The sequence below is a fragment of the Aspergillus uvarum genome, assembly GCF_003184745.1.
Source record: "Aspergillus uvarum CBS 121591 unplaced genomic scaffold BO82scaffold_100, whole genome shotgun sequence".
NCBI lineage: Eukaryota > Fungi > Ascomycota > Eurotiomycetes > Eurotiales > Aspergillaceae > Aspergillus > Aspergillus uvarum.
Genome location: NW_020291397.1, coordinates 1 through 26212, shown reverse-complemented (window position 1 = coordinate 26212; position 26212 = coordinate 1). Strand labels below are relative to the sequence as shown.

The 26212-nt window shown below is 52.3% G+C and overlaps 6 protein-coding genes across 6 annotated transcripts; 5 read left to right on the top strand and 1 right to left on the bottom strand.

The window, feature by feature from the left end:
* The first annotated feature begins 8 nt into the window (after nucleotides 1–8).
* Nucleotides 9–2542, top strand: BO82DRAFT_10439 (MFS general substrate transporter). The gene is made up of 15 exons (XM_025629750.1): nucleotides 9–352; nucleotides 417–510; nucleotides 567–594; nucleotides 645–691; nucleotides 745–822; nucleotides 873–938; nucleotides 986–1017; nucleotides 1076–1245; nucleotides 1298–1352; nucleotides 1404–1457; nucleotides 1527–1614; nucleotides 1663–1802; nucleotides 1863–1937; nucleotides 1992–2111; nucleotides 2179–2542. The coding sequence occupies exons 1-15, from the start codon at nucleotides 157–159 to the stop codon at nucleotides 2358–2360; spliced, it is 1425 nt and encodes a 474-aa protein (XP_025486109.1). The 5' UTR covers nucleotides 9–156; the 3' UTR covers nucleotides 2361–2542.
* Nucleotides 2543–2606: 64 nt separating this feature from the next.
* Nucleotides 2607–3875, top strand: BO82DRAFT_348259 (DODA-type extradiol aromatic ring-opening family dioxygenase). The gene is made up of 3 exons (XM_025633819.1): nucleotides 2607–2727; nucleotides 2804–2934; nucleotides 3000–3875. Exons 1-3 carry the CDS (start codon nucleotides 2724–2726, stop codon nucleotides 3717–3719), a joined length of 855 nt encoding a protein of 284 aa, XP_025486108.1. The 5' UTR covers nucleotides 2607–2723; the 3' UTR covers nucleotides 3720–3875.
* Nucleotides 3876–4195: 320 nt separating this feature from the next.
* BO82DRAFT_359618 (uncharacterized protein) lies at nucleotides 4196–6751 on the top strand. The gene has a single exon (XM_025636617.1). The coding sequence runs from the start codon at nucleotides 4549–4551 to the stop codon at nucleotides 6511–6513; it is 1965 nt and encodes a 654-aa protein (XP_025486107.1). The 5' UTR covers nucleotides 4196–4548; the 3' UTR covers nucleotides 6514–6751.
* A 10-nt stretch (nucleotides 6752–6761) lies between these two features.
* On the bottom strand, nucleotides 6762–8757 carry BO82DRAFT_396503 (putative C6 transcription factor). Its single transcript, XM_025638847.1, has 3 exons — nucleotides 8494–8757; nucleotides 7520–8427; nucleotides 6762–7458 (listed from the first exon to the last, which is right to left on the bottom strand). The coding sequence occupies exons 1-3, from the start codon at nucleotides 8603–8605 to the stop codon at nucleotides 7228–7230; spliced, it is 1251 nt and encodes a 416-aa protein (XP_025486106.1). The 5' UTR covers nucleotides 8606–8757; the 3' UTR covers nucleotides 6762–7227.
* A 739-nt stretch (nucleotides 8758–9496) lies between these two features.
* Nucleotides 9497–10987, top strand: BO82DRAFT_369787 (FMN-linked oxidoreductase; the record flags this gene model as incomplete). Its single annotated transcript, XM_025637184.1, has 6 exons — nucleotides 9497–9809; nucleotides 9874–9986; nucleotides 10053–10171; nucleotides 10233–10262; nucleotides 10295–10808; nucleotides 10862–10987. The coding sequence occupies 6 exons, from the start codon at nucleotides 9497–9499 to the stop codon at nucleotides 10985–10987; spliced, it is 1215 nt and encodes a 404-aa protein (XP_025486105.1).
* Nucleotides 10988–11844: 857 nt separating this feature from the next.
* BO82DRAFT_387685 (peptidyl-prolyl cis-trans isomerase) lies at nucleotides 11845–24893 on the top strand. Its single transcript, XM_025638326.1, has 5 exons — nucleotides 11845–12042; nucleotides 12137–13837; nucleotides 13897–14138; nucleotides 23045–24264; nucleotides 24335–24893. Exons 1-5 carry the CDS (start codon nucleotides 11928–11930, stop codon nucleotides 24843–24845), a joined length of 3789 nt encoding a protein of 1262 aa, XP_025486104.1. The 5' UTR covers nucleotides 11845–11927; the 3' UTR covers nucleotides 24846–24893.
* Nucleotides 24894–26212: the final 1319 nt, after the last annotated feature.

Sequence of the window (26212 nt, the reverse complement as noted above, 5' to 3'; positions counted from 1 at the left end):
AATGGAATGCTACATGATTGTGCCACCAAAGATGAAAATCTCAACCGGGGCTTGCGAGTCGCCCTACAAATAGCCACCATCGTATGCTCGCACACACGCACACTGCGCAAATCACTTGTCGAGAGTTCAGCCATAGCGGACTCTAGCTCTTTCGCGATGGCATTTCACGGCAATGCTTCCCCCGAGCTGGGCAAACGGACATGGTACCACACTACATTGTTCAATGCCTTCGTGATCGGCGGAGTGGGCTTCCTAGCCCCGGGGTTGTGGAATGCGATGAGCTCTTTGGGTGCTGGCGGCGCGGAATCGCCGTTCTTGATCAACGCTGCCAATGCACTGGTGTTTGCTCTGAGTCAGTTATTTCGTTAAAAGCGCAGTCGAACTTGGTGCACTGACATATAAGCGTCTTTCGGCAGTGGGCTTTCTGTGCATTTTCGGCGCCCCGATTGCCAACCGGATTGGCTTGCATTGGACCTTGCTGCTGGGAGCGGTTGGGTACCCGATTTACTCGTATGTGTCGGAGATTAGAGGTTCTTTGGATGATCTGGTCGACTGACAGGATGCAGCGCGGCGTTGTATACGAATAACCGCTATGTGAGTTCTTTTTTGCGATCTTCTGTGATTGCGTCTAATTACCGGATTAGGGCAATGTCTGGTTCGTGCTCGTCGGGTCGGTAGCATGTGGACTATCGTGAGTCAAGACTTTCGAACTTGGACTATAAATCTCCTGCTCATATGTGTCAGGGCGGGACTTTTCTGGGCTTCTGAGGGCGCGGTAGCACTTGGCTATCCTGAGCCGGGCAAACGCGGCAAGTATATGAAGTATGCATCCATCGCAAACGGCTGATTCGAAGATGACTGACCCAAGATAGTATCTGGCTGTGGTTTCGAACCGGTGGACCGTTGTTGGGTGGCGCTATCGTCCTGGGTCTCAATCAGTAAGGGCCCCCGAAGAGTCAGACAGGACGTTGCTGACTCGAGATAGTTCTCCTGGGGGCAAAGGCAAGGTTCAGCCTGGTATGTTGCAGCAAATTGTGATTGTTGTATAGCGACCGCCGACTGACACATTATCTAGAGGTATATCTGATTTTCGTTGCGCTGCAATGTCTGGCCGTTCCTGTCGCATACTTCCTTTCGCCTCCTGAAAAGGTTCAACGTAGCGATGGGAGTCCCGTCAGGATCATCGCACAGGGTTCATGGCGCGCTGAGATGCACGAGCTCTGGAAGCTCTGCCGTAAGAAGCAGGTAAGTGACTGTTTCCTGCCATCAAGGTGCTCATCTCATGTTATCCGTCCAGGTCCTCTTGTTGTTGCCCGTGTTTTGGGCCGCCTACTTCAACCAGTATAGTGGCAGTATGTCAAATTGTCTATGCTTCTGATTCACCTGCTGATATGAGTCTGCAGATTTCGAAACCTATTATTTCAACGTCCGAGCTCGAGCTCTGATGGGCTTCGTTAGTATGTTGCCCGCCTAAAACTTGATTTCCCATCCATCAGCAATACCGTTCAGAAGCTAACGCTGCTCAGGCAACTTTGCAAGCCTGCTATCATCCGGGATCATTAGTCGATTCCTCGATTACAAGGGTCTTCCTGTCAAGAGCCGTATCATATACAGGTATGCCCACGGCTGTCAATCGTCAAACCCGTCACTAACCTCCGATAGCTTCTACTACGTCATCGTTGTCCACATCGCAGCCTGGACTTATGGCTGGGTTGTTCAAGAACAATTTACCGCCAACCCTCCAGTCTTGGACTGGACAAGCAAGGACTTTGTCAAGGGGTTCTTTGTGCTGATTCTCTGGCGTGCGTCCTGGCTCCTCTGGAAGTACGATCTAGTCCCACTGACATCGTCCTTTGATCCAGAATTCTCCCAGCAAGCTCTGCAGAACTTCATGTACTACCTTGTCGCTACAATGACAGACAACATCTCTGAGCTGGGTGTGTACTCCACGTGCTGACCTCATCATAATACCTATACTGACCCGGCAATAGCGCGTTATTCGGGTATCCTTCGCGGGCAGGAGAGCTTTGCCCAGGCCGTATCCTTCGGCCTCAATACCCGCGATTGGTATGGAGGCCGAGTTCCTCTCGCTGTGAACACGATTCTTCTGGGTATGACTCCTCGCTCTTGCTTGTAGCTGCGTTTCGATGGACGGTTGACTAATGACTCGTGTCGTAGGGCTTGCGGTGGTGCCCACGTGGCTGGTCATCAAAGATCATACTCCGATTGAGCATAGTAAAGATGAAATCACTCAGTCGAGGGGGGATGATGAGGAGAAAGTGTCCAGATCGAGATCTCTCGATGGCGAGGGACAGGAAGGGTATGTGGTGAAGGAGTCGACTGCAACGAAGATGGCCTAGATGGCAACTGGAGTCGGATCATGAACACGCTTAAATGCATGCACTTGAGCATGTGTAGAGATAATAAAAATGAAAGGTCTTGAATCAATAATGCCGGGTTCGCAGCTGCCACAGTTCTCCGCAATAATGTATTGTAGGTTATGGATCGGCTGTGGTGTGTGGTCCACGTGGGGAAGTGGTCGGTTTGTGGTCCACTCCCTCATCCGAATCTCTTCCGATTCTCACTTTCTCCGGGGTAAACGCCCGAGTATAAGTCATTTGACAGACCAGCCATGAGGCGACTAGGATCTTTAGCCTCATATCCTGATTGACATCGCTCTCGACTAAGCGGATCCTAGTTTGTCTGCTTGCAAAGAAAAGAAGATGGGTATGTGGACTGCACGCTTTTTGTTTCCATGGGCGGTTCCAATTGCATATCAGATAACACTCACTAATTATCATAGGTCTCACACCGGTCCATTTCTTCTCACATGGCTCTACCATGATGTTGGGCGAGGAGAGCTCCTCGGCTGATTACTGGCGCAAGTGTGGCGATGAAGCACTGGCGCATGGGATCAAGGGTGTTGTGATCATGGTAAGGGAGCAAACCACCCGAGACACAAGCCCGTACACACATACACTGACAAGCAAACCCTTCAGGGAGCACACTGGGACTGTTTCAACGACCAGATCCAAGTCGCGACGAACCCGAACCCCGGCAAGAGCCCCGTGGCCTACGTCGACCCGGCGAAATACGTCGACTACCTGCTCAACCCAGACCTGGCGACCTCGCAGCGGTGTATCGAGCTGCTCGCGCGCGAGGGCTTCAACGTCAGCGGCAACGCGACCTTCGAATGGATCCACGACGTCTACCTGATCCTGATTCGGATGTTCCCCGGCGGCTGCCCGCCCACGACGGTGATCTCGCTGAACGCGCGCTACGACCCGCACTTCCACCTGAAGGTCGGCGCGGTGCTGCGCCCGCTCCGCCGCGAGAACTACCTGCTGATCGGCACGGGCGGCGCCGTGCACAACCTGTACCGCAACCGCTGGGCGCCCATGCTGCGCTTCCGCGACAACTTCGCCATGGAGACGCCGCCCGAGGCCTGGGCGCTGGAGTTCCGCCAGGCCGTCGAGGACGTCCTCATGAAGACCTCGGGCCCGCAGCTGCGCCGCGCGATGACCCGCCTCATGAAACATCCGGAGTACCGCGATGCGCATGCCACCGATGATCACTTCATGGCCGCCATGTTTGTGGCCGGCGCGATGGGCGACTGGGAGGATGAGGGCAGCTCCGCGGTGCTGGGCGCCGAGACCTGGGAGTTGACCAATATGTGCAATTCGCAGTTTACCTTGGGGGCGTGGCCGATTAAGGTCTGAACCTTTGGGCAGGTTGGACGGATTGTTTCTTTTTCGGGGAGACTTCGGAGTTGTCTTGGAGTTTCTTTATATTAAGTCTTTTTATAGGCACAAGGCTATGAGTACTACAAGCATGTGTCTCTTCTGACCCTTGCTTGAGTTATGCGCATAATTAGAGTTCCGTGCATTGAAAATGATATGCCAGAGGCTGGGTGTCGCCGCAAATGTTGTGTCTAATTGTGGGGGCACAATCTAGTGATAAGATGATAACTTATAGAGATGCGATCATATGCTGATAGCGATAACATTGTATCTCTTGGTCTTTGGGGTGCTGCAGAATTCACGCAGTTAAGCTTAAGCGTGATGAGGTGGTCTGGCAGTCTGAGTCAGCCGAGCATAAAAGCTTTCCCCGGGATTCCATAATTCCATCTCCCTTCGTCACTCACTCGCTCACTTCCGTGCCATCTTATCCACTTTCCTTTCTTTAATCACTGCCGCGCCGCTTCTTTCTTCCTGCTAGTCCCCGTGCGTAATCAAATGTCTGCCTGTGCCCTGAGCTTCAGCTGTCTTGTTCTCACTACAGTCCATGCCACGCCCATCTCCCTTACAGATGTCGCATCATGGCGACCGTGAATCAGAACATGTTTGAAGCCAGTGTCACCACGGATCGGCCCAAAGGTGCTCCGTTACTGGTTCTGCCGCTGAATTTGATCGCTCTCATTATCTCCTCCGTGCGTCCCCCACGAGCCCTTGCTTGATTCTCGGGTGCGCTAATCTTTGAGACACCTCACAGCTCGATGATCCTGGTGATCTCGCTCGTCTCTGTCGAACATGCCGCGTACTCAATTATATGACTCTGCCCCAACTCTACAGGAACATCACCCTGACCTCTTATGACAAAATCCGCTATCGTGATGACCAGCCGGAGGGCATGGGGAGCGCCAGCCCCTTCTCCATGGGGCTCAACGCCGTCATCACGCGCCCATACGCCAACCTGGTGCGATCGTTGACGCTCCGTGGAAATTGGCGCGAGTCGGAGCTAGAGGAACATGCGCGAGTGGGCCGGGTGCCGGACTCCTCGATGATGCTGAATATCGCGGTGCGGGCGGCGGTGGACAAGATGCCGGACCTGGAGAGCTTCAGCTGGGAGCTCAACACCAAGATGATGGAGACGGTGTACTTAGGGCTGGCGCAATTGCCCAAGCTAACCTCCTTGACTCTGCGGTTTCCGTCGAGCCGCCATCCGCGACCGACCATCGTCATCCCGGCCATCCCCCAACTCCGGTCCCTGAAGATCACCGACATCGATCCACTCTGTTATCCGGACGATATCTCCACGCTACTGTTCCGGTGCAGGAAGCTGCGGGATCTGAAACTTCACTGGTCGCCGCGCATGCGCATCGAGCAGGAGCCCAGCGTCATGCTCCACGACTACTTCCGCAAGTGCATCGCGGCGAAACGACCCTTGCCCATTCGGAAAATTGGGCTGCAGAATCTGTATGCGCTGCATACGGAGGAGTTTCAGCTTGCCTTCGCCCAGCAACCCTTGGAAGAGGTGACTATTCTCAATGACATAGGCTCAGATGTCTCGATGAACACGTTTGTGGACAGCACGTGGCCGACGGTCCCGCAGACTGAGATCCACATCAAATGCATCCGACAAGATGCGTTGTCGCGACGACATGCCGACTTCATAGGTCATTTCACGGGTTTGGAGAAGATGTATTTCGTCAACGCCAGCTCCAATCCCGGCCATGATATCAATTCTCCGCGACAGCCCGTCGCTGCCACGGCACTCACCCCGCCGCAGTCCGACACCAACGGCTCAGTGGCGTACTCGTCGGCCGCAAACACCCCGGTCAATTCCCCTAGTCTGCAAGCAACCATTCGCGACTGCTACCTGAATAATATCATCTCGAACCATGCCTCCACTCTCCGTCACCTCCTGCTCCCCGCACGCTGGCCACTGTCGGCCAACACGATAGCGCGCCTTGTGCACGCCAGTCCGCAACTCGAACAGTTAGGCTTCGCCGCAGACTTCTCGACCATGGACACCTTGGGTTTATTATTACCATTCCTCCGCCAATTGACCGCACTTCGTATCCTTGTTCCCACCGGCCCAGCATCGGATCAAGCCCGTTCTACCCAGGCTTCGTCTAAGCTGCTAACCGGCCAAACCTCCAAACTCTTCTCCCGCTCCGCCAACCCCCTCGCCTCAGCACGTACTCTGCAAGACCTCGTCGACGCTGATGATGAGATTCTCATCGAGAAGTTCAGCGCCGCCCTCGCCGATCAACAGATTTTCCACCGACTGAAAGTCCTCGGCTTCGGCCGGAAAGCCTTCCTCCTAGGTAAACACTACACCATTCCCTCGGAACCGTCGAATGGCCACGCCGTCGAGCCTCAAACCCCGAGTACCACCCGCGCCCCAAGCGCCGAGACCGGTAGGAGTCCTTCGCAGCAGCAGCAATTCAATTATGCTGCGGCACCCGAGAAAGACTTGCCCAACGGCAATCATCATCACAACACGTACAACGCCTCGATCATCCCCGCCCTCAACACCACCCACAGCAGCAGCACCTACCAACCTCCACCCTCCGTCCTAGGCAAACGCAGCCGCCCGGACGACGAGGAGACTCCGCCCGCCCGCACCGTGGAGACAATCCATTCCCCGATCGAGGACGAGGACGGCCTCTGCCTCCCGAAGGTCATACGGGACCCCCGTGGTCGCGAATGGCGCCGCCAAGTCCGTCGGGTCGGGTGGGAAGTCCTGCAGCATTGGGAGATCTGGGCGTTGGATAAACAGGAGTTATGAGGTTGTTTACGAATTTTTTGAGTCAGTTGTTGGGATTTTACAAAAAGGAACATATACCCTGGAGTTTTTGTGATTTATTTATGCCTTACAAGGGGTGGGGATGTATATTGTGGTGGTTGTTTGTGGATGTGGATTGGACTGGATACTGCGATATATGGTGGGATCTTGCCCAAATGCATCGTTCGAAGGGCACATTGAGCATGGGTACGGTAATAGATGTCAAGAAAGAACATTCCCCTCTCATTTCTGTTGGATACCATGAGTAGACCTAGCCGTAGGATCTAAGGATATACTCTTCAGTGTGTGGCACTGAAGACGTAGGAGCGTAGACTATTCTCCGGAATAACTGGAGAAAAGGATCCCGGTGGGGTGTAAGAGGCGGTAGGCTATAACTTCTCCGTCCCCATGCCTTGAAAGGCACAAACTCATGGGGTCGGTGATGAAAAGCCCTCCAGATAGAAGGAGTACTGAAGTCGGAGCTCTAGTCCAGGCAGAGCAAGACTAAGGACCAACCAATCACTTACCATCCACGAGGCCGAGGGAAAGACAGCCCGGCGGACTTACCTGTATGCCGACGCAACCCTCTGGCTATGGCTATGGCTATGGTCCCGTTTGTCACTGTCACAAACCCACCTGCGCCTCGATTTCCCCTTTGTACAGTTAGGCATTCTCCTACCCCACTGCAATCCGTGCCTCCCGACGAGCTACGCTCCACTACAGCGGAAGACTCAAATCCATATACCGGCCCTGCTCCATCCACCTCCTCGTCTTGGAGACCATACTCTCCGACTCCGCATCCAGCAGCGCCGTGGCCGGCACACAGGGGATCTCGCGCTTGCCGAGCGCGCGGGAGTGCTCGAGGAGGAACTTGACCATCCATCCATCGAAGCGGTGCGATTCCGTGGAGAGGAGGCATATGTTTTGGAAGGTCATCAGTCTGTGGATCTTTTTTTGGTAGTTAGCATTATCTGGCTGTGTTCTTTGGCGTAGGGGTGTGGGGAGGTACCATGGCTTTGGTGGTGGGCCAGAACTGCTGGTGCTCGATCAACACCTCGAAATTCGCGTTCAGCGCGGCGCGCGCCCCCTCGAGTTCTGTCGAGTCGCCTAGAAGTAGTGTGTGCAGGAGGACGGAGGAGGAGACGGTGGTCATGTGGCCGATGGTTGGGAAGTTGGTTTCGCAGCCTTTGATTTGGCGGGCGAGGTGGAGGAGGTTGCTGAAGGTGGAGGCGTGGTGTTTGCAGCGGTGGATGTAGGTGCGGGATTTTGGGGGTGATGATGGTGATGATGACGGGGAGGAGGATGACGATGGGTTTTCGTTCTGGTTCTGGGTCTGGGTTTGGTCGTCTTCGAGGAAACGGAAGTACAAGAGCGTGGAGTAGTGGTGGTACGCTAGGTGCAACGCAATGAAGGTTCCCCCGCGGCCGGTCTGCTGGTGACTGTGTAGGTTGGGCACCGTCATCTGCGTGTCCGCGGGGAGCTTCCGGCTCCAGGCTTCGAGCTGGTCCCCGAGGTCTTGGACCTTCTGGTCCAGCTCGGCGGTGTCGGTGTCTCCGCGCGCGACCCGGCGGTTGAGGTCCTGGATCGGGCCGAAATGCCGTGCCAGCGTGACCATGTGCGCCCAGAGGCCCGGCTTCCATGTGGTGGACGGTGTGGCGTGCGCTGTCGTCGGCGGCGCTTCTGGGTAGTTGCTCGTGTCCGGTGGTAGCGATTGGAAGGCGATCTCGTCCATTGGTAGCCCGCAGGGGGTGCCGAGCTCGTCCATGTGACGGTGGAGTCCGAGCCCCGAGAAACACCAGCGGTCCGCCACGTAGAGCGAGCACCAGACTCTCCGGATGGTTTCGCGGATGATGACGGATCCGTCCATCGCGGCGGCGGAATCGAGGGACATGATCTCGGCCATCGAGGTAGCGATTCCTGGTGATTTGTGAGTAGGTCGATCTTTCACTAGAACGAGTAATCGAACATTAAGGGGAGTCGTACGAACGAAGAGTGCCTCCGAAGAGGTTTCACAGTTCCCCGCGCTCAGGGTAGCGATCAGGAGGCAGGTCTGCATGTTCTCGAGACAGACATTCTCAATGTCGGCTTGGAGCATCTGCTTAGCCTCCACGGTAAACCGCGCTTCCAACTCGCGTCGGTCCGGGTACGAGGAGAACTTGACCCCGAGGGCGCAGACGGCGTACAGCAGGGCCTTTCCCACGGTGCCATTGCGCACCTGGGCCCGCAATGTCGCCGGGTGGAAGATGCTATGCGGTCGATCGTGGACCTTGGCGAGATACAGGTCGACTAGTTCCACAGTAGTCTCCCAGGGAACCTGGGCTGGATCCAAGGTTGTGTGATGATCTCGGACAGGCTCATTGCCCGGTTGCTGTTTTGCGCTGAGAACCACCACCGGCTCGGGATTTGGCTCGCTGTTGACTCCCACCGGATTTTGCCTTCGTAACTCGGCACTACATCTAGTTCGTCGTTGCTGACATGCATTGCAGGGCTCACCAGGGCCGAGGCGAGTGCATTTGCGCTTGGAGGATCGGCATTGCAGGCATGCTCTTGGAGCTTTCATGCTGTTTCGGAGTGACGGGGGGGATGTAGAAGTAAAGTAAAAGAGGTCGGGATTGAAGAGTCCTGAGTGGTGGACATGAGCGGAGGTAGCGGCCCCACAGCCTCCCCATACATCGGGATAGCTACGCTGCGATTGGCTTTTTCCCGAAAGCCCTGAGAGTACCCCGATGTATGGAGTCACTTTTTAGGTACACTCAACCACCTGCCATGATATCAGGTGGATGCTCATCCATACCTATAACTAATCATAATACCTTCGTGGAGAAGCTACCAGAAGCAGTGGAGATGCACGGGAAACAGGTATATAAGGAGTACAATCGTGTCCGTCTTCATCATCAATGCTCAATTTTAATCTCAACTTCGCAACTCCTATATTCCACCCAACTCGACCAGCATTCATATCATCACCTTTGAAAAGTACTTCACTATGTCAAGCCTCTTAGAGCCAGTGACAGTTCGCGGAAAGCTTCCGCTGAGAAACCGTGTGGTGATGGGTTCCATGACCCGGAACCGTTGCCTCGACCGCAAACCCGGTCCAGCACAAATCAAACATTACGCGGACCGAGCCAGGGACGGCGTCGGCCTCATCGTGAATGAGGGCACCTTTGTAGACTGGACCGGCTGCGACTGGCAGTGGTCGCCTGTCATGATCAAGATGGAGCATGCCGAGGCATGGCGGAAGGTGACCGATGCCGTCCATGAAGCCGGTGGGAAGATCTTTTTCCAAGCCTGGCACGCAGGTAAGTGGCTGAGCTTAACGGAGACGGCTGATGCTGCTATGGGGTACTTAGGCAGATCTGATAGGTCGGATTCAGCATGATCAAATGCCAATTATGAGAGAGAAGGGTGGACGTGTTCTGGCGCCCTCCAGCATCAAAGCTGAAGGGGGAAAGTATCGTGACCTTCCGGGTCAGCCGGTATGAGATCATGTCACTCCACACCCGTGCCTTGTTGAAAATATCGCTGACCACAACCTTATATAGGGACATACGGATAATGTTGAGGAAATCAAGAATCCCCCGGGTGTGATCGATACCTATCGTCACTCCGTGCTGCTGGCTAAACATGCAGGCTTTGACGGCGTTGAGCTACTGGCCCAAGGGTAAGGAGATCTGATATTCCTGAATGACAGGCTTATATATTGATACTTATCATGAGTCCAGCGGTTACCTGCCCCATCAGTTCCTCAACACGTAAGTATTTCTCGCAAAAACGAAAGCTTTAGAAATCAGATTAACCAAGGCGGTTCCAAACACAGTCGTTCAAACAAGCGAACAGATAGCTACGGTGGTTCAGTCGAGAATCGCTGCCGATTCACTCTTGAATTAGTCGACGTCATCAGCGAGGTATTCGGTGGACCCGAGCTAGTCTGCGTCAAGATCAACCCTACGGACTTCTATAATGACTGCGCGACCACTTTCGAGGAGATGAAAGAGACCTACACGTTCTTGATCAAGGCGCTCGTTGACCGCAGGGTGGGCATTGTTAATGTCGGCCGCCGCGGGATTGATCCCAATGCAGGAACCGGGGACTTCTTTGGACGCAGTGGTCGACCTGAGGAATTTCCTCTGCCCCCGGGGTACGACCCTGTCTTGGAATTTGGCCCGCTGGTCAAGTATCCCGGCAGCCCGTCCTTGCTCATGGCTAACCATGATTATACACCTGAGGAGGCGGATCGGCTGGTCAAGGAAGGGAAGCTGGACTTGATAACCTTTGCGAGGCCGTTCATCTACAATCCGGTGAGTAGGCTGGGTTTTCGAGTTCATTCCTAATGCTCAAATAACGATAACAGGATATAATCTCGCGCATCAAGAATGGCATTCCTTTCGCCCAGAATGATCGGGGTAAGACTGTCCACTACGGACCCTATCGGACACCCGATGAGAACTACAATGACTGGCCTGCTGCTTCTCTTTAGCATATAAAGCATCCAGATAAAAGGGTATGAGGAAGCTGCTGCGGGAGGAAGAGACCGAACTGGGGATATATCACATGCCTGTACAGTATACTTTGCAGGTACACATGTTTCAGATCACCTGTGCACAGATCACATGCTGGGGAAAGGACTGCCTGGGCTTGTAGAATAACCGCTCTGTGTAGAACTTGAATCCTCCGTTTTTTTCTCTTGTTTTTTTTTTTTTTTTTTTTGTTTTGTTTTTTTAGCGCATATTGCACCACTGATCACCGGGGCTTCTCTTCTGAGTTGGCGAAAGCGTTCCAAGTTTTGTTTTTCTGAGGGCAAATGCTGTTGTCCGCATTCAGGTTCGTAGGGAGGCTGGTCCTGAATATCTCTCTTCGACAGCGTGACGTCTCTGCAACAAGACCTCGCTGCTCACCAGAGAATGAATCTTTTGAAATTGGAGTGGTTTGAAAGCCATAGTCGAAAGTTGTGGGGAAGGATCGTTGTTTAGTGCTGAGTCTAGACCTTTCGAATCCCTACCTTCCTTGCTACTAAGTAGATAAGGGGGAAAGGATCACCGTTAGTATCTCTCCAGTAAGGCTGAGATTCCAAGCACCTTGCCTACTTCATAAGATCATGAAAGAAATGATTCTCATAAGAGAGACAAGAGAAGACTAGGATCATATCCATGCAGAATATATGTGTAGATCGCTGCCGACAGTACTCCGTACTCCGTAGAGTAACGTAGCTTCCCTTTTTTCCCCACCACACCTTATCGATAAAAAAAGGACCGGGCTGACACGTGACGTCCACCCTCTGAAGCTGTAACAGCGGAGCTGACCATTCCCACTCTCTCGTTTCCTCTCACTGTGCCATGTACATTGAAGTCTTGTTGTGCCCTTCCGGTTCTTATCTGGCCCCGTAGCATGCTTGGACTTTGCCTGCTCATCTACTGACCATGGCGTCCGAATTTATCGGCTACGATGTGCTGGTGACTCTGCGAACGCCACCAAATGCAACTGTGCAAGGAGAAGTGGCCAATGTCATCGGCCAGCGTCTAATTTTACGGAATGGTAGGTAGAGCAATTCCTCAACTTATCTTTTTGAACCAGTTTCTCCAGGCCTAACAAAGAATTATCGCTAATCAACATGATCTCCACTTCTCAGTCAAGCTATCGTGGATCGGTCACCCGCTTCCCTCCTACTCTGTCGACGCTCCGGACATTGCGGACCTTTCAATAGCACCCTCAGGCCAGCCTACTGCCCAGCAGCCCCCTGCTCCCCCTGCCTCTAAGGAGGCAGTGGGCGCTACCTTCGCGCCACCCGCTCCATCAGCACCACAGCCTTTCGTGGACCCAGCGATTCTGAGTTTCTCGAAACCTCCCTTAAAACCAGTCGGCCAGAGCCCAGAAGTAGCGGCACCATCGTCCCAATCTGTCCCCAACAACAGGTCGAGCTCCCAAAATCTTCAGCTATCGCAACAAGTCGTTCGTGATCAGGCTGCTGTTCTCAATGAACCGTTCAGCAACCTTGAGCTGGATGTGAACAAGGCTCCGCCCGAGAGCGGAATTGCGGCACAAAATACACCCCCTTTGCAACAGAGCTTACACTACGGACCCAAGACTAATCGTCGCGGTGGTGTGCCTAAGGCTTCCAAAGTTGTCAACGAACACGATGGAGCAGCCAACACAAACCCAAAGACCAGGGGCTGGCGCCAGACGGCCTTCACCGAGCCCTCGCACCCACAACTCGCGGAGACACGCAACAAGCAGCGGCGGAAGAGGAAGGGCAGAGCCAGCTATGCCGAGGACCCGAATGGCTGGGCGACAGAGGATGCCACGGATATCCAGGAATTGGGCGAGTTCGATTTCCAGAGCAATCTGTCCAAATTCGATAAGAGACGGGTTTTCGAGGAGATTCGCAATGACGACACTACCGCTGATGAGGAACGCTTGGTTAGTTTCAACAGAAGACCGAAACCTGGGACGAACGGTGGAAGGAACCTGCATTGGACGGAAAACGTTCTCGACAGTCTTGGGGAGAGTGAGGAGGAGCTTACAGACCACGTCCCGAGCGATGCGAAGCTGAGCAGCGGAACCTATTCAGGACGTGAGCGCACATTATCTTCCAGGGCACCACCTTCTCGTAAAGGCAGTGCCATTCTCGGACAGCCATTGGTCCCTGCACAGGTCAACTCGCTTGGTCGCAGTCAACTGAGCACGTCTCGAACCACCAGCCCACGCCCGAATAAAACCCCCGTCTCAGCGTCGCCGATAAGCGGTCCCGGTGTGCCTGGTGCTTCCCTGCGGCTCACGACTACCAACAGAAGCTGTCCAACCGTGAGTCCGCTCCAGACTCTTGAGGTTGAGCAGATTGCGGTCGCGGAGCTAGGCCTCACCGAGGACATGATAACAGAAAACACTGGGCGAGGCATTGCGGAAGCCGCCGTCGGCCTTCTGACTAGCGATGCGGCCGCCCCGACAATGCTTATACTCACTGGCAATCACCGGACTGGAGCACGGGCTATATCTGCTGCTCGCCATCTGCGCAATAGGGGTCACCGTGTCACTGTCTGTATGCTGGGGATAGAGCACGAAAACGAGCTGCTGGAGAATTGTCGCAAGCAACTCGATGTGTTCAAGAAGATTGGCGGTCGAGTGCATCGGTGGGAAGATCTCTCAGCCCGACTGTCAACCTCCGAGTTTGCCCCCGACTTGGTAGTTGATGCGCTATTTGGTATTCACATTGCCTTTGAAGACCTTCGCACAGACGATCAAGCAGTAGCCTTCGAAATGATTTCATGGGCCAACCGGAGTAACCTTCAAGTCCTGTCTGTAGACGTCCCCTCCGGTCTTTCTGCCATAAGTGGTGAGTCTCTTTTTCTTGGACAATAAACCAAACTTCGATTGGTCTCTAATGATATACAGGCGAAGCGACAGTGGTGGAAGGCGGTCGAGTCTGCATCAATGCCAAGTCAGTTGTCTGCCTCGGCGCTCCAAAGACTGGTATTGTCAACGCCTTGCTCTCGGGAGAGGGGCTATCATGGAATCTCTCGGTGGCAGACATTGGGATCCCCCAGATCGTATGGAGGAAGTATGGCAGTCGACGACGCCACGGAATTGACTTTGGCAACCGATGGGTGGTGCCGCTGCGCTACCAGCCACCTCCTGTGTAAAGCAGGCTTTGCATGCATGTGATGATTCAACGACCCAAAAAGTCTTACGGCGTTTTCTAGGCAGTAGGAGATTGAAGAGTAGATCAGGTACTTGCGTTGTGGATGATGGTGATGAGGAGGAGGAGGAGGCGAGAATACCATGAGACGTGAATTCTTGAAACCGAAGAGTCGACGGCGGCTTTGTATTATAGTGCTGTAGTTCTAGCAATTGAACCCATATCATGACGATCATTATGATTCTTTGATCAGCATTATCCCTATATTTGGGTAGTTAAACAAATATTGATTTTTGAAGTTGCCAGCCTTGTGGTATGCCGCGGGGAACGGGGATATGCCGATGGTGTGCCGGCTGTAATTATCCCGACTCTAAGCTACTACAGGTACTGTACGCAGGTACTGTTCCTATACTAACTTTCCTATAGCGATATCTCAACCTCAACAGCAGTATCATACAGCACAACACCGGCATCTCTATGCCCGGTGCAGCTTCATCGCTGCAAGCACAATTATTTCTGCTAGTAGCTTTCACATTCTCAATCTTTACCATGGCGCTGGCGGGGCTCGTGGCAAGCGCTTATGGAAGAGCGTCTAGTCGATAGACTTACCAGGGGTGGTTTTCTAGCGCAGGCGCTACGCTTCTTTTGCACATGGTCTTTTCATTCACTTCCCACTGCGACTCCTACTCCACCCGAGTCCTTGTTGTGGTCTCCTTTTCCCTGAAGTCAGACTTCTGTGCGATCAGTTCGTCCTACTTGACTCATCGCGCCTCCCTGTCGTATCGAGCCTGGGGCTTAAGAAGACCGCCTTATCACCAGCATCATGACGTCGAACACCACACCATCACCGGCCGACCAAGCAATGCGCCAGCTGCAATCAGAGCAGACCCGAGTTCTGGATATCATCGATGAGCTGCGCACCATCGGCGTTGGGGCCCTGGTGGAGCTGCCCCAGCTGATTGTTTGCGGCAACCAATCCAGCGGCAAGAGTTCGGTCCTGGAGGCCATCTCACGCGTTCGATTCCCATCCAAGAGTAACGTGTGCACGCGGTTTGCGACCGAGGTCATTCTCCGCCGACGACCGTCAACTAGTATCAAAGTCTCCATCGAACCCGGTCCATTGCGTACGAAGGAAGATGAGAGACAGAGACTCCGCGGATTCACCCCGGAGGCTTTCTCGAATGGCGACGATCTCCCCGCACTGATCGAGAAAGCCAAGGAGTGCATGGAAATTACGGAATCCGTGGACGCCGGGTTCAGTGATGACGTGCTCAAGGTGGAAATCTCTGGCCCAGACAAGCCCGAACTGACGTTGGTGGACCTGCCTGGCCTGTACTACTCGACCAGTCAGGACCAAGGCCGCAAAGGCATCAGCATCGTCCGGGGCATCACCGAGAGATACATGAAGAACACTCGCAGCATCATTCTCGCGATCATCACGGCCAAGGCCGACTACCATCTACAGGAGGTCCTAGACATGGCGCGAAAGTTTGACCCGCAGCGAGAACGAACGCTTGGTATCATTACCCAGCCAGATATTCTGGAACCCAGTTCGGAAGAGGAGGACACATGGCTGCAGTTCCTGGAAAATGATAAAGTGTCCTTACAACTTGGTTGGCATGTATTACGCAATCGTTCGTTTGAGACGAGGGATGCATCTGATGATGCTCGCGACGAGAAAGAGGCTGCGTTCTTCGAACAGGGCCGGTGGGCCTCGATTCCTCGTGAGAAAGTTGGTATCGACAGTCTTCGTCGTCGGCTCAGCAGCATCTTGTTCAAGCATATCCGCCGCAACCTTCCCGAGCTGGTAACAGACATCCAAAAGAAAATCGAGATCCGGCAGAGCAGACTCACGACGCTCGGGGAGGCTCGTTCAACCCTACAGCAACAACGAGGTTTTCTTCTTGCCATAAGTACTGGCTTCGAAAAAATCACAGGCCAGGCATTGAACGGCATGTATTCAGACATGTTCTTTGAAGATAGGCCAGATAAAAGTGTCTTGGATCAAGATCATCGCCGCCTCCGAGCAGTAATTAGAGAGCTGAATGAGTGCTTCGCTGATGCCATGAATCTCAGAGGCAGTCGACGTACTATTGTACAGAGCGAAGAACAGGCCTTATCACTTCTTGACATCAACATCTTAAGCGCCAAACCTTATATGATTGGCTGGAAGTACTCCTGTATTAGCCGCGCCGCTCTCGAGCTTGAGATCAACAGCCAAGCGCGTCGAAATCGAGGCATTGAGTTGCCGGGAAGTGCTAATCAACTGCTTGTCGGAAATCTGTTTCGCGACCAAGCCAGACCTTGGGAGGAAGTTGCACGTGAGCATATGCTGAACGCTTGGTCAGTGGCGAGATACTTCATTCATTCCGTCCTGCAGTACCTCACGACAGAGCACACCTATTCGTTGATAGCCGCGTCTCTTATTGATCCGGAACTTGACAAGATGAGAGAGTCCCTCTTAGCGAAGCTGGACGAATTGATGGCCTACACGAAACGTGGACACCCTCTGCCTGTCGGAAAGAGCTTTCTTACTAGGATCGAGAGATCCCGAACTGACCGTCAATTTGAAGCACTGCAGCAAAGACTGTTGTGGTCAAAGAAAGCTGATTCGGAAGCCTCCTTCACCTTGAATGACATCAAACAAGCGACTAAAGGTTCAGAAACAAAGGGTAATGAGTTCGCTGCGGCGGAAATCATTGATCAGATGCAAGCTTACTACGATGTTAGTGATGCCTATCACATCTATGCCACCTATTTATTTCCTGAGAGCTGATTTAAGGTTCTACAGACCGCTATAGTGACCTTTGTGGATAACATTGCAATCCTCGGTATCGAGAACTGCTTACTCGCCCCACTCGAAGCCATTTTCACGGCCCAAACCATCAACAACCTAGGCGATGAGAAGATCCAAGATCTCGCCAGTGAACCTTTTTCCATCGAGCAAGAACGAAAGCGCTTGTCTGACGAGCTGCGCAAATTACAAGAAGGCTTAAGCACACTCCGCCCTCTCAGCACCCAAATTTCAACACTTTCTAAACCCATGATTTTGAGTAAGATTCATTGGCCAGGACACGGCATGCAGGGACTGATTTGAGATATTATATAGCGCAAAAGCCTCTGTCTCACACATTGGCTTCAGTCCCTATTAGAAGCGCTAACAAAAGTGAGGGCTCAAGGACAGACAGTTCTTTCTGTAAGTGTGCAGGGCTACTCACCACAAACATCACTAATCGAATGGACAGCTTCAACGCAGCCGAGTGCTAGCTCACTTTTTGGGGCATCCTATGATCCTCAGCAGGCAACAAAGAATGTCTCAAAGACTTTCCGTTCTTCCGCTTCCTCCAAGCAAACACAGGATCCTTCTCCTAGCAGCTTATTTGGTACCGGATCTACTCGGCGCAGCTCCATTTCGAGTAGCGCAACATCATCTATCTCAACTTCAAGCAAGTCTCCGTTCCCTGGGTTCCCTGAACCAGTCCCACTCTCAAATGACTCCTCTACCATAAAGCCTCTGTTCGGCACAGGAACAACTTCCACGGCTCCGAGTCTATTCGGACCTCCACCCACTGGGTTCGGGGCACTGGGCTCTACCAGCACCTCTGCAGCTACCTCTGATCGTTCTGCCTCAAAGTCCCCTAGCACAAAGCCAGGCACGAGCCCATTCGCCCTTCAAACCAATGAGCCCGGGGTGTTCGGCTTTGGCAGTGGTTTAACCTCGGCAGACAACACCCAAAGAAGTACCTTTAAGACTCCGAGCACTAGAGGCTATTTTGGGTAGAATCTCCCTTTCAGTTACTACCCCTTCTAAGTATCTCCTCCGTCACCTTTCTATAGCTCTTCCCTTGAAAATTCGGTTCAATTGTGTCTTTGATAAATGCAATACCAGCAGAAGTCCATGAATTTTGACGATCTTTCTGGGGACTAGGCCCTACCTTTATGAAAAGGATGTTACGAGTAGCCTGTTCAGTTTTTATCAACACATAACTTTGTCAAAGCAATTTGCTGGCTTCTCTCCAGAGGTAAGTTATTCGGGTGCCTCGTTATGCAGGCAGGTGATACTAATACGAGCGAAGGAACTCCGACTCGGAGACTATGAACGGGGTGACAAACTTCGCACTTAATTGTCCCTAGGTTTATGATATCATTGATGATTGTGTTTCTAAATACCAAAAATCTTGGGTTTTGTAGACTGAATCCTGCATGGAGTAAGAGCTGTTCTTCTATTCTTCTCTTTTTGTCTTGTTTCTGGTAACTATCTAGTGGCCAGTGGAAAAGCTCAGCAGCGTCTCAAGTGGTCAAACAGGTCTTATCCATATGCGGTACATATGGCGTGCATTATTCGCATACCCCTTCTTCTGGAGATCAAAGACTCTCTTCCGTCCTGTGGGCCGCGTGGGTAACTTCTGGGGATGGCTATGGAGAGGCCGTGCCCATTTATGCTACAGGCGCATGACCACACCCTGCGTTATTGTCAGCACCTTTGAGCCGCGATAGTGTCCACGATAAACCCTTCTGGTTTTAAGTCAGCCCTGTACTTGTGTCTTGCTCATTCGCACTGTCACTGCAGAGTTGTTAGATTGATCAATTGATTGATAAGTTCTTTAAATCGAATTAAGCCCGCTCCTAAGTCGCGAGCTATAAGTTGTCAAGTGAACTATTTCCATAATACTCCTTACTAGTATCATAAGAGGTTTTTGACACGAAATTGTTATATGACTTTGATCTATAGGCCTAGGCTATGGAGATACTCTAGTAACATATAGCAAATGCCTTTCTTATAAAGTCCAGTACAAAAGGAATAGATACATTAATGATGCCGCTACTCCTCTAAAGACGGCATGAATGTTCAGGGCTAAAACATACCCTCAATCAAGCAACGCTTTTCCATGCGTATCATAACTTTTTGCTAAAATAGAAGATACTGCAGTGGAGTAGATTGGATCTATCTCTAGTCACGTTGTCGCTCACGCACTTCGTCTGCTCTTTCCCCAGGGGCCTTGAGAGACAGGGGCCGATAGCAAATGGATTCAGGAATAATTTTTCAGCATTGCGAATTAGACAAAGATGCCCCCGGTTCTACTAGAGGTATCAGAGAAACACAGATACCTGTTTCGGCCTCAGCGTGTTTATTCTTTGATTGTATTAAAGCGGAGCATGTGTTAGGAAGTGTATCTATTGTCAATGAGGGGGGCGAGGTAGTGTTACTATTGGACTGGGATATATCATTTGGCAATGAAGCTTGAGTCTCTACCCTAGATGCTGTCAACAACCTCTTCTTCAGTCCTGGCATATCTTTCGTCTATCGCAGGTCGACAATTGCCTAAGATGTGCACTTTCCAGGTCCGCGTTTATGGCTGCGGCCACTATCTCAAGAATCTCTCCAACCCGTGCAAGGCTGCCAAACGCCGCAAATCCGTCTGCGAAACTGGCATCACCGAGATTGCCTGCACCACCGGCACGCGTTATTGTGGCCTACCTGGCTGTGATCGAAAGCAACGTCTCAGGCGGGAGGGACCACGTAAGTACGATTCTTGTGGCTCTTGTCTGACAACTCGATCAGTGTTGTTCGCTTTGTGACAGTGAAAATCAGGTGATAGAACCGATGGCGGATTCAACGAAGGCAGAATCAATTGGGACAACTACGACGACTGATTCAGTATTGTACATCATGCCCGGTTGTCAGCATCCTCGAGCTGCGACAGCGCACTCGACAAACTCATCTGTGTCCCGATATCATCCACCATCAAAGTGTCCACAACCCGGTGCAACGTCTTCACATACGGGCCATCTTCTGCCTGTGATGCAATCTCAGAGAGAATCTTCCCATAAGCCCAAATGTCATTGAATTGGCGCTCTTCAAATGAATACTCAAAGGGCAAAGATCTGCCTTCATAACAAATCGCTGGTGCACACCACTCCCAAGTGAACCCTCCTATACCGCTAATGTCGATAAGCACTGCATTCCCCTCGTTATCGAGAACAATATTCGAAGGTTTTAGGTCCATATGGGTTTTCTTAGCCTTGTGAAAGCACTCCAATGCAGTTCCAATTTGAACAGCCCATTTCTCCCAGCAGTACTCTGCGACACGACGCTCCGCAAGGACCTGCTTTAGTGATCCACCAGGATATGCCTTGAGCAGGATTCCAAGTATCACCAGTTGTTTCTCGCCTGTAGTTGATGTCTGGTAAGGGTTCATAGATACCGCGACCCCCGCCGCCTGCGCAATATTCGGCACCCCGGCGAAATACTCAAGATTTTCCAGCTCCTTGCGAATGACTTCGGTATCGTCGGGCCAGTAAATAAGACGGTTAACCTTCTTGAGGACATACTGAAACCCACCGCTGCTGACCCAGTATACATAGTCCGTAATGTTCGCACCCTTCGTAAGCTCCTCATAGTCGAATTTGCGGAAGGAGGGAAACTCGTCGCACGATGGATAGACGACTTTAAGAGGGTCTTCTTGAATTCTGCATCTCAAGAACGTCGCAATGGCATCGCCCTTCGTCTCCGTCATGTTCGAGGTAGTGCCCACTGTGACCTCAACCTCTAGCCCTGGCGTTGTGATATTCTCATCGTTCTCATCTTTCTCGTCTTTCTCATCTTTCTCATCGTTCTCATCTTTCTCATCGTTCTCATCGTTCTCATCATTCTCATCATTCTCATCCTTCTCATCCTTCTCATCCTTCTCATCCTTCTCATACTCGCCCAGTATGATCTCAGTCACGGTGTCGGCTAGGAGAGGAAGCGACTTGTAGTTAAGCTGTTGGACAAAGCTTCGGAAGAATTCGCGTCGTTGACGGTACGAAGCTTGCTGCTGCTGCTGCTGCTGCTGCTGCTGCTGCGTTCCGAGGTTCCCAAGAAGTTTAGCGATAGGGCCTAGCAGCGTCACTGTGATCCACCATTTGTCGTTGTCAATGTAGTAGATTAATGCCTGTGAGCGACGGACGGGCTCCGGCAATCCCAAGCAAAGATGATCCTCACTCTCAGAATATTTTTTCAACTCGATGCGGGGTGTTGACTTGGTAGCGACTGACTCCTCTGCGACTGACTTTTCTGCCATATTTGATGGATGGATGAACTGAATACAGAGAATTAGGAACTAAGTTGGCTTGGGATGTGCACGAGAGGGTGGTTGGAAGATGAGAGTTCACGTGCTGGAGTTAAAGAGATGTTTGGTGGTTTGATTTCACAACAAACAGTGACTAATAGATGGACTTGCCCACCGAAACTCGATGTTGTTGATACTATTGGAGTGCGTATCTTAGTGCTGGTTGCCAGTGAATCGATATACTTTCCCAAACGAGTATCGCGTTTGCCAGGCAACCCGAGGCTCCATCACATTCGTCTACATCCTACCTCGATAAACCCATACTTCGTCTGCGCCATCTCTGGAGTATATCTAGACAACCTGTATGTTGATCCCGAAATAGCACCCCTGAACATCTGGCCTATGATGCCGGGAGGAGGCCGACTTTTCTATTCTAGGAGCCTCGTGGCTATTTCGCTGCAGCCTTTGCCAGCGGGGGCCTAATCCAGGGAGAATGTCTCACTATATCTATCGACAGGTTCATTGCCATATCGGTCTAACTTCGTTGCGATATCTGGGGCGCGGCTTGGACTGCTGCCTGATAACCCCAAGCACTGTTGCTTTTGGGTGAGCCATCACTGGCTCATCGCAATTCAGGATTACTCGGGATTCGCTCGAGGCACGCACCTGCGTGCTCACTCCACGCTTCTAGTCAAGACCAGGCCACCATATCTGTTCCCAGCCTTTTATAAACACGGGCCTCAATCAATGTAAGCCCTTGCACTAGTGCTGCATCATGTCTTCAGCCATCCACAAGGCGAGCGCCCAACTTACCCCCAGAACATTATATTTTCATGTCTAGTGCTCCCTAACCTCAGATCTTGCCGTGCTTGTCACCCCCATCAAGTATAAAACCGACTTAATTTGCCGATATGCGTTTATATGATGCAGAGACAAGGGGCTGGATCATCGATCGATCGACGTACCCGTCCGGTTCTCAATTCCGAGGCGCAATCGAATGCCTCTGGTACTGGAGCAAAAGCCATGTCTATCGCGATGTCCCGCCTTGCAGAATTCTTTAGAGATTTTTGGTAGCACTCGGTAGCACCTCATTAAACGTAGTGGTCATTCGGTTTGATCGACCTGGGAAACAAGTACTGGTCACTTCTGGTAAATAGAGCATCACTCTCCGGGTTACATGCGGACTTGTCTGGACAGTTCTATATCGCGGATACTAAAACGTGATATGTGAAGGTCTGTGGGATGCTCTTGGGGACTGCTCTTGGGCCTCAAGGATCGGAGGATCAGGGTTGTGAATGGTGGATGAAGTGCTTGGCATTAACTATTGTTCATCTTGGGATATCAAAGTGGCTCTGTGATTTTTTTTCCACGCTGTTAGCAGTGCTGATATCGCAAGAAACCGCTACTACTATAAAGAGATCATTTCAAGGAGTTTTCTACTGGATAGTTCGATGTTTACTGTGTCTATGAGCATTATTGATGGAATAAGAGTATGTACTGAGCAAAAGATGTAAACATCCTGTGCTGTACGGTATAGATTTCAAAAGACAATCTAACCCAAATAGGTTAGGCTCGGTCACCCCAATACATCATCTCTTGGAGGGCGGCGACAAGCCCGCGGAGGAGAGCTGGCGCTATCACAAACTTTTGTCGCAACGATGGGTAAAGGTAAGCCTCACTCGACTCCACCCCTGAAACCCGCTCAGTTTGCGAGATCGCTAACAGAATCTAGGAACGGATAAGTTATATGTACGTTGTCTTGGGCCTCTACCTCAATCTCAATTTGCGCTTTCGCGCGTTCCTAATCTCTTATCGCATTTGCGGTTGGGCTGACCCAAAAGTCTTAACACAGATCACGCATTCAGAATGGGCGTCGGAGGATGCATTCTCCGCCAGCGCGGGAGCGGGCGTCTCGCGCTCGAAACGCGGAGGTGTCGATACTAGTTTCAAGCGCCTGCCCTTCAACTTCTGCTCGCTCTCCCTCCAACCGTACGCGCATCCGGTGTGCACCCACGAGGGCACAATCTTCGACCTGACCAACATCCTTCCCTGGATCAAGAAGCACGGCACGAACCCCGTGAATGGGACGCCCCTCAAGACCTCCGATCTTATCAAGCTCCACCTGGCGAAGAACGAGGCGGGCGAATACGTCGATCCTGTAACGTACAAGGTTTTCACCGACAACACGCACATTGTCGCGTTGCGGCCGACGGGGAATGTCTTCGCGTGGGACACGGTCGAGCGGCTGAATATCAAGGGCAAGCTGTGGAAGGATCTGGTTACGGATGAAGAGTTCACCCGGAAGGACATCATCACGCTGCAGGACCCACAAAACATCGAGTCGCGGAACCTCAGCTCGTTCAACTACATCAAGGAAGGCGAGAGCGGGTTGACCGAGGAGCAGATCCGGGAACGAGAGGACCCCGCCAACAATGTCAATGTCAACGCTCTGGGCAGCTCGGCCAAGATTCTGAAAGCAAGGGAAGCGGTGGCCAAGGCTCGCTCGGAGAGGGCACAGCGCACGGGCGTCGCTGGTGCGGTTGCTGCCTCCGTCTCCAAGACTGGGGCTGGGCCTGGGCCTGTTGGTGCCTTGTCGCAGGCTAGGAAGCCGGCTGCTGGGAAAGCGACTCCCTATAATGCCGCACGGCATACGACGGGGTTGGCTGCTGCCTCGTTCACGAGCACGGGGATGACCCCGCACACGTCCGCCGACCTCGCACTGCTTTCAGACGAGGAATACATGCTGAAGAGGGGTCGCGTCAAGCACAAGGGCTATGCGCGCATCTCGACTACGTCGGGGGACATCAACCTGGAACTGCACACGGAATATGCGCCCAAGGCCGTGTGGAATTTCATCAAGCTCGCCAAGAAGGGTTACTACACGGATGTCACATTCCATCGCAACATCAAGGGCTTCATGATCCAAGGTGGTGATCCATCCGGGACCGGGCGCGGAGGTGAGAGTATCTGGGGTAAGTATTTCAACGATGAGTTCGAAGGGCCTCTGAAGCATGACTCTCGCGGCACGCTCAGTATGGCCAACAAGGGCAAGAACACGAACAGCAGTCAATTGTAAGTGATTCTAGGCACCCCTCCGGCGTCGCCGATTTCCCAACCTTACCGCTGACCTGCACGCCACCAGTTTCATCGCCTATCGCGCCCTTCCTCATCTGAACAACAAACACACCATCTTCGGCCATGTCATTGACGACCCAACCCCATCGTCCCCGACCTTGAACAAACTCGAGACACACCCCACCAACTCCACCACCAACCGACCCACCCCGGACATCCGCATCACCGATGTGACCATCTTCGTGGACCCCTTTGAGGAATTCCTGAAGCAGAAGCAGGCGGAGGATGCCAAGGCCAAGGGTCAAATCACTGATCCGGCGGAGGAGGAACAGAGTGCACGCCGTGAGGACGACGATCGTGTGACCTGGACAGGGAAAAGGGTTCGTGGTGCCGGAGCTGACTCTGCAGAGGAGGGCTCGGCCGGTGTAGGCAAATATCTCAAGGCCGCCCTGGCCGAACGGGCGGGCCAGGAGGAGGATGAGATTGTGGAGTATGTGGATGATGAGCCTGAGCCGGAACCGGTGCGGAAGAAGATGAGAGGCGCTGGGGGATTCGGAGATTTCAGCTCCTGGGATTGAGATCTGATTCTACATAGTACCATTTGAGTTGACCTGTACAAAATCACTATGGCATGATGTTGTTACTCAGTAGTTGTAGTGTAGTTGTAGTGATTGTATAGAAACGTATACAAAATATGCGGAGATAGTCAGGTCACTAGAAAAATTGTACGTAAGCATCGAGTGAGTGGCGTATTCAGCATGTGTCACCATGATGCTGTTGTCTTCCCTCTCAGCTTTGTTTCTCTAACTATGCGTAGTCACTTGACCTACGTATGTAAGCGGACTTTCAGTGCCGAAATGGCCAGGTGCCAAGACTGAAGCTCGTCGTCGTCATCGCCGCTGCGTCTCCACAATTTCAGGGTCACGTTATTTTGCCCGATGCCCCTTGACCGCTTCCCCAATTTAGTGCTTTAGTGCTGTCGCTTCTCTCACTTTCCCCCGATCGGCTTTAGCGGTGATGGAAATGGAAATGGAAGAGAAGCACGCAAAGGAAGGAAGGAAGGAAGGAACTGCAGCACGGGCAGGCAGGCCAGACTAGCAGCCTACTCCCTACTGTTCTAGTCTTTGTAGCGCAGTGCTAATAATAAACCCCCCTACGATCCCGCCGCCGCCCGCCTCACTACAACTTAACTACTGCCTACCGTACCTACAGAGAGCACTTACTGCCACTGCCGATTCCCCGGCCCAGCTAATTATTTCCTTACTACTCAATATTAACTCCGACCATACCACCACATCCTCCACTCCAACCACCACCAACACTACCACCACTCCTTCTCTTCCTCTTCCTCTTCTTAACTACCTTACGTTTACCCCCAGCTATCCCCCATCTCATCCTTGTGGATTGCTTTCTTATCACCTGTTCCTCGTGAGTCATTCTTGATCTACTTCCCAATAACAAATTGCAAATTGCCGTGTTGTCTCTCCCATCTTCCCAAATTCCCAAATCTCCGGAGCGCGCAGTGGGGGGGTGGCCTACAAACGAGCCCGTGACGCTGGAATGGATATACTACTCAGTATAGTTTCAGACATGTCTTAATCACCGATATTTTCCTTGTCAAGCCCCGTGTTTCATTTCTATTAGCTGTTGTAATGATGTTTGCCCAACGGGCGTACTCTTTTTTTCCCCATAGCACATACTGTACATGCTCTTCCATCCGGTGTTGTTGTTGGACCACGAAAGTCATTTATTCTGCATTGTTAGCTGCAAACCATCGAGTTTTTGGGAACAGTGGTCATTCAGGAGCTTCTACTTAGGGTCGATTGTTTACTGATCCCAAGCACTGACGTCTACAGGTTACTCAGCTCTATTCCCTCGCTTCCGCCGCAACTCAACTCTCTCGCATCCTACGTCAGTCTCCGCCGGCTTTGGACCCAAGGCTTTT

Excerpts from the sequence above, each read along its gene's own strand:
- BO82DRAFT_10439 (XM_025629750.1), top strand. The coding sequence starts at position 157 with ATGGCATTTCACGGCAATGCTTCCCCCGAGCTGGGCAAACGGACATGG. Across the intron at positions 1,246-1,297 it reads AGCTCTGCCGTAAGAAGCAG|GTCCTCTTGTTGTTGCCCGT; the intron begins GTAAGTGACTGT and ends TTATCCGTCCAG. Across the intron at positions 2,112-2,178 it reads TGTGAACACGATTCTTCTGG|GGCTTGCGGTGGTGCCCACG; the intron begins GTATGACTCCTC and ends CTCGTGTCGTAG.
- BO82DRAFT_348259 (XM_025633819.1), top strand. Across the intron at positions 2,935-2,999 it reads TCAAGGGTGTTGTGATCATG|GGAGCACACTGGGACTGTTT; the intron begins GTAAGGGAGCAA and ends CAAACCCTTCAG.
- BO82DRAFT_359618 (XM_025636617.1), top strand. The coding sequence starts at position 4,549 with ATGACTCTGCCCCAACTCTACAGGAACATCACCCTGACCTCTTATGAC.
- BO82DRAFT_396503 (XM_025638847.1), bottom strand. The coding sequence starts at position 8,605 with ATGCTCCAAGCCGACATTGAGAATGTCTGTCTCGAGAACATGCAGACC. Across the intron at positions 8,428-8,493 it reads TTCGGAGGCACTCTTCGTTC|GAATCGCTACCTCGATGGCC; the intron begins GTACGACTCCCC and ends ACAAATCACCAG. Across the intron at positions 7,459-7,519 it reads GGCCCACCACCAAAGCCATG|ATCCACAGACTGATGACCTT; the intron begins GTACCTCCCCAC and ends TACCAAAAAAAG.
- BO82DRAFT_387685 (XM_025638326.1), top strand. The coding sequence starts at position 11,928 with ATGGCGTCCGAATTTATCGGCTACGATGTGCTGGTGACTCTGCGAACG. Across the intron at positions 12,043-12,136 it reads GCGTCTAATTTTACGGAATG|TCAAGCTATCGTGGATCGGT; the intron begins GTAGGTAGAGCA and ends TCCACTTCTCAG. Across the intron at positions 13,838-13,896 it reads CGGTCTTTCTGCCATAAGTG|GCGAAGCGACAGTGGTGGAA; the intron begins GTGAGTCTCTTT and ends AATGATATACAG.